Raw genomic sequence first — 6,569 nt, 5'->3', positions numbered from 1 at the left:
TATTATTCATCACCTCTCCCAACACTGGAGCTATCTGATTTATTAATGTTTTATAATATTTAGCCGGGAGGCCATCCGGTCCTGGCGCCTTCCCGGCTTTCATCTTTCCTATAGCCTTCTTTATCTCTTCCTGTGTGATTTTCTGATCTAGAACCTCTTTTTCTTCCTTTGCAAGTTGTTTAAGATGGTATTTTTGCAAATATTGGTCTATTTCTTTTTCTGTTTCCTTTCCTCTGTTATACAAATCCTTATAATATTTTTGAAATATCCTTTTTATTTCCTTTGGCTCTTCCACAATCCTTTCTCCTTCTCTTATTTTACTAATCGTATTTTGTTTCTTCCTTTCTCTTAGCTGCCACGCTAGATATTTCCCTATCTTATTTGCAGATTCAAAGTTCCTCTGATTCATCCACTTGATTTTCCATTCTATCTCTTGGTTAATTATTGTGGAGAATTTAGCTTGTAATAATTTTAGGTTCTGTTTTATACTCTCTTCACTCGGATTAACCATTAATTTTCTTTCGTTTTCCATAATCTGTGTTATAATCTGCTCTTTCTTTTTCTCCTTTTCTTTTCTCAATTGGCTATTTTTCTGAATCAGGAATCCCCTCATAACCGCCTTTCCGGCGTCCCACACCGTTTCTACAGTGGTTTCTCCATTCAAATTCCATTTAAAGTAATCTTCAATTGTTTCTATAGCCTTATTTACAATCTTTTGGTCATTGAAGAGGAATTCATTCATTCTCCATCTGCTTGTTTTATCATCTCTACCTTTTAACTCAATCGAAACCGCATTATGGTCTGATATAGTTCGTGGCCAAATTTCCGACTTAGTTAAATTCTGTATCATTTCCCTCGAGACCCAGATGCTGTCTATTCTCCCCCAACTCTGATTCGGGTTTGAAAAAAAAGTGAATTGTTTCACAGTAGGGTTTTTATATCTCCATGCATCCGTCAGCCCCAAATTATTGACCATATCGAAGAAGGATCGAGGCAGCTTGCCCTCCTTCTTATCACTTCTTTTTGTTAGCTTGTCTATATCTGGCATCACCACCCCATTAAAATCCCCCATCAGTATCATTTTTTGATCCATCCATTCCATCAATATAGTCTCTAATTCAGAAAAAAACAAAACTGATTTTTTATCATTTGGTGCATATAATCCCACCACAATTATTCTTTCTCCATGAAATACCATCTGTACCACCACCACTCTCCCATGTTCATCTTTATACAGTAATTGCGGCTCATATTTTTCTTTTATATATATTACAACCCCTCTTTTCTTAACTTTATCAGAGGTCACAAAGTCAACTCCCAATCTTTTATTACTTAGTACCCTCTTATGTTTGCCTATTACGTGCGTCTCTTGAAGACAGATTAAATCCCAATTCTTTTTCATTAATACATGTGCAATCTGATTCCTCTTATTTTTATTATTCAAACCATTCACATTCCAACTTATCGTTTTTAAAACCATCTATTACTGTTAGTCTGTCTAATTTGTCTGAGCTAAGTGGTAACTACTGTTCCTCGTCCTCCTTCTCTTCTTCTTCCCTTTCACCTGTTGTACTCTCTTCTCTATCTTCTTCCTCACTCTCTTCACCTTCCTCGTCTCTTTGATAATCCTCCCTTTCCTCCTCTACGTCTATCTTTCCCAGCTCCTTCTCATATCTCCTCGTAAATTTCTGGAGCTCTAAACTGGTGCTTAACTTAAACCTTTTTTCTTTGAAATAAAATGAAATGCCCTCCGGAAACTCCCATCTGTACAAGATCCCAATTTTTTTCAATTGAATTGTTAATTTTTTGTATGGATCTCTTCTTCGAAGAAATCTCGAAGGAATTTCTTTAAAGTTAATAATTGGGTTTCCTCCAATGTATAACCTTTTGATGTGGTTTTGTTTCAAAATTTCATTTCTTATTTCCATCGTGTTGAACATAACAATAACGTCTCCTGGCAGTTTTTTCTTTTTAACTTTATCCACTCTTGACCTTATTCGAAAAATGTTTACCAAATACGAGTTTATTTCGTCTTCTTTTTTATCTAGCCAACTTGCTAGCTCTTTTATCACTTTAGATCTAATATCCTCGTTTGGGATCTCTGGTATACCTCTCAGTTTCAAATTAGTTTGATTTTGCCTCATCTGAGTCATGGCCATATTGTCCAACAACTCATCCTGCACCTTTTCTATCTCTTTAACATCTGCTCTTATCTTATCCACCTCCTTCTTACTGTTTTTTGTATCTTTTTGCACCCTCTTCACCGAATCCTCCAGAGCCTTAGTTCTTACCAATAGATCTTTAACCTTTCCTGTCAATTCCCCCACCACCCCCTCCAGCCTCTTATCCAGATTCTCTTGTACTTCAAGTAGTTTTCTCTCTATATACTGTTCATTGTTTTTAAATTCTTTTCTTATTTCAGCCATCAAGCTGTTGTAGTCTTTAATCTCTTTCATTTCCTTGCCGTCTTCCTGTCTCGACGATCTCCTTTCCGCTGGCGTTGCCGCCCCCTTTTTTGCACCATTCGTCATTTTGTCCACTTGATACGTCTCGACAAGAACAGGGGTAAAAGTTAACCTCACTAGCCAGCCTCACTAGCGCCTTTCCAAAAGTAGGGCACCAGTTCTCAAGTCAGTTCTAGTAAGCTATTGAGGTTGGCGTTGGGGTGAATTGACAGGTTGTGGGCGCCTCGGTACACCCAGACTTTACGAACTTTACAAACCTTATCTTCTTGGGAGTTGATATGATAGAATAGAATAGAATAGAATAGATTCTTTATTGTCATTACACAAGTGCAACATTGCACAAGTGCAACGAAATTGGATGCCATCCCTTAAAAACAACAAAAGCAAAACAACAACAACAATCAAACAAACCACATTCCAGCCACACCCACACCAACACCCATCAAACTCCCAGGTCACACTATCGAGTTACAGCATTCAAAAAGGCCACAGCTCTTGGATAGAAACTGTTTTTCAGTCTATTTGTCCTTGACTTGATGTTTCTATATCTCCTGCCAGAAGGCAGTAGTGCAAACAGACTGTGTCCCGGGTGAGATGAATCCTGCAGGATGTTGTTTGCTTTCCTAAGACAACGGGAACCGTACAGTTCTTCCAAAGATGGGAGAGGATGACCAATAATCCTTTGGGCTGTGGTTATGACCTTCTGGAGCACCTTCCTCTCCCTAGCTGTACAACTGGAGAACCAAGCACAAATACAGTATGTAAGAATGCTCTCTATGGAGCCTCGGTAGAAGGACACCAGCAGTCTCTCACTCAGATTGTTCTTCTTTAAAAGAAGAACCTTAGTTCTTATGATGGTTCTGAAGCCAGCAAAGGCTTTTCAAAATAGAGACGTGAGGGACCTCCGTGAAATGATCTTTGTGCTAATAGTTAATTTCAAACTTCCCCTGTATATTCTAAGGCGCGTGTCCCTTTAAGTCCCAGATACATGCAGAAACATAACAAAACATGCAGAAACATAACAAAAACCGACTTAGCAGAACAGAACAGCTTAGCAGACCAAAGTAGCAGATGTCAGAAGCCGAGTCTTCAAAATAATTTCCTCCCCTATTTGTCCAAACTCATATAGGCATCATTCAAACTCTTTGCCCTCACGTTGTCGGCGTTGCAGACTGGGGGGGAGACACAAAGCTCTTCCCACTGTTTTCACACTTTCCCCTTCCAATCGTTACTTGACAAAGAGCTGGAGGTGCAAAAAAGCCGTTCTCTCTGAGCCCGTCGTTTGTAACCACAACCGGATGAGGCAGAAAGCCTCCTCCCCCACCTCTCTAATCCGCCAAAGAGTCTCGCTTTAACAAAGTCTCACTGCTTACTTTGTCTCCGACTCTTTATAGTTTAGTGCTCCTATTTTATACTTTGTTACCGAGGATATTCCTTCCTTCACTTAGCGGTTACTTTCTTACTCTGCTTTCTATCTAGCAGCTTTCTGTTATACTCTTTTTCGTTCTTACCGCCAGTGGTGAATTCCTCCTTCTTTTGCCACAAATTGCTTCTCCGCTGGGTTCCTCTGCTGAAATTCCCTTTGTTTCAAGACCCTTGTTTTCAGGTATTTTCTGCTACTTTCGCTTATCCCCTCTGCATTCTTTGCAGAGTTTTAATACTGCCTCCCAGCTTTTCCGCTGTTGTTGGAGGTCCGCCGCTTTCCCTCGGAGCTTGAGGCTTCACAGCATGGCGTCTGGTGCTTCCCCTCACGCTGCAGCTCCAGCCCTGTTAAACGCCGGCAACATGGGCGAGCCCAGGCAGCGTCGCTGGGTGCTTTATCCCCCAGGATAGTCCTCCTGTGGTTTTGGGGTCACGTAGCCCTCGTGAACCCCCGTTAGACTCCGTGCTGTTCGAGGCTCTCCCGGAGGAGTTGCCCCGCGCTCCTTTCCGTGGCCGCGGCGTCCCGGAAGTCCTTGCTTCCATTTTTGTGCCAACAATATTCTTGCTGCTGGCATTGCATATAAAAACAGCTTACAATCTTTTATATTTATATCATCTCCTACAATGCCCAGTAGAAATGCTTCTGGTTTCTTAATAAATGTATATTTCAACATTTTTTTCATCTCGTTATACATCATTTCCCAGAAGTTTTTCACCTTTAATGCATGATCTTGTTTCATCCAGTTCCCCAGCTAAGTGTTAGTATCTTGGCTCACAGGCAGAGGTACCTGGCCTCCCCGAGGCAATTGAGCGAGATACTGTGTTTACCATCCGTCTGCGACTCCCGGCAGACTAGGTAAACAAACCCGGCGATTCTTCTCATTAGTCATGAGAAAAACACACCCTCTGCTACTCTCTTCCAGCTTTCCCCCCCAGGAGGGGAAATGAGACAGACAGGAGTCTATTTACATGACTTTTTATTCCTGCCATTCAGCAGTACAGAGAAACGTGTCTGTACCCTTCAGACTCCATTAGAAGAGACACACTCCGCCCCTGCACTTCCAGCACAGGTCAGATGACACACTGAGCTAACATCCGGTGCTCAGTACAGAGAATAGGCTCCACCTTTTCTCCAACAGTACATCTGCAAACCACAACATCCTGGTTTGCATTCCAGCCATCTGGAGCTGGCTTTTGCCTTGGTGCTTTTTCCTGACATCCTCCCCCAAAAGCATCAATAGGCAAAACATGATCCAGAGAAGAAAACAAACAGTTGTTATACATATAACAGTCCCCTGTTGTTTCAGTTCCACCCTTGGAACTCCCCACCTCTGGTTTCACCAGTGTACCTCTCTGGTTGTCTGGCTTCCAAGGAATGAGTGCTTCTGCATTACCTTGGCTTGCTACTCTCTGTTGTGTCTGTCTCTGACTTAGACACTGCTTTAACCTGCTTTGAGTTGTTAACAATAGCAACACATGCAACAGCTATGTTAGCAAACTCTTTTGAGTACCTCTTTGGTGGTACACCCTTTGTAACTCTCTCAGACCTGCGTGTGTGGTGCTGATCATCTCTGCTCACTGGTTCAACCTCTGGACTTTGTTGAGAACCAGTAGCATTGGTTAACAGTGGTTCTTCCTTCATCTGTGAAGGTCTATCCATTGTGTGAGATTTTCTCTCAATGACTGTTACAACTGAACTCTCTGAGCTATCACTGTCATCATCATCAGTACCACTGTAATCTGTGACATCAGAAAAATCATCATCATCTGAATTGCTCTCTGTGGGAAATGTTTGTTCTACAACCCGCTCTTTTTCTGGAGCACTCTCTAGGAACTTTGTGAGAATCACCTGACCAGATTCAGACAAAATTACTCTATAGAAACCTTTTTCATAACCCACAAAAATGCCTCTGGCATTCTTCACTCCACCTGGAGCTTCTGTCCTCACATGAGACCCGAAAACCTTAAAATAGGCAACAGAAGGTTTTCTTTTGAGCAGCTTCTCAAAAGGAGAACATCCCAACTCTGTTGAGACTTTTCTCACCCACACATGAAGATAGGACGCTAGCGACTCGGCCCAATATTCATGTGGCAAATGTGAACTCAGCAATTGCGCATGCATCCCCTTTTGCAATTCTTTGTTCACTTTTACACAGACCCCCCTGTTCCATGCTTCTGGCGAAACAGAAACTTTGTGGTCTATCCCTTTTCCATCCAGGAACTTCTGAAACTTCTGTAACAGAAAAACTTGTTTGTCATCTGTGAAAAGACAATCAATGTTAGCATCATGCATATTTTTAACCTTGTCACAAAACTCCTGAAACTTTTCTAAAGTTTCTTGCGGTTTCTCCATCAAATAGACCCAAGAATAATTTGTGAAACAATCCACACACACAAGGTAATATTTCGCACCGCCTCTAGATGGTTCTAGAGGACCAATCACATCAGCATACACCCGCTGAAATGCTCTGTCGACCTTCTTGACCACCTTCCTGGTGTTCGAGTTGGTCACACCTGTAAGAGAAATTTTGTTAGAATCAGAAGAATTACATTTCATGTAATCACTTTGATCAAAAGTCAACAAATACAGTCCATCTTTCTCTCTGGCAGTAAGAAACAGTTCTCCATCTTTGTAGACCTTGCATCTTTTAGCATCATAGGACAGTTTTAGTCCTTTCTTTG

General features: G+C 41.5%; 1 protein-coding gene across 1 annotated transcript; it reads right to left on the bottom strand.

The window, feature by feature from the left end:
• Nucleotides 1-1,164: 1,164 nt before the first annotated feature.
• Nucleotides 1,165-2,531, bottom strand: LOC144328047 (uncharacterized). Its single transcript, XM_077930577.1, has one exon. It carries the CDS (start codon nucleotides 2,529-2,531, stop codon nucleotides 1,524-1,526), a length of 1,008 nt encoding a protein of 335 aa, XP_077786703.1. The 3' UTR covers nucleotides 1,165-1,523.
• Between the last annotated feature and the right edge of the window lie 4,038 nt (nucleotides 2,532-6,569).

Source organism: Podarcis muralis, chromosome 6, assembly GCF_964188315.1.
Source record: "Podarcis muralis chromosome 6, rPodMur119.hap1.1, whole genome shotgun sequence".
NCBI lineage: Eukaryota > Metazoa > Chordata > Lepidosauria > Squamata > Lacertidae > Podarcis > Podarcis muralis.
The sequence above is the reverse complement of the archived record's forward strand: the minus strand, read 5'-3'. Positions and strand labels throughout refer to the sequence as shown.

Coding starts and splice junctions, on each gene's coding strand:
- LOC144328047 (XM_077930577.1), bottom strand. CDS start 2,531: ATGACGAATGGTGCAAAAAAGGGGGCGGCAACGCCAGCGGAAAGGAGA.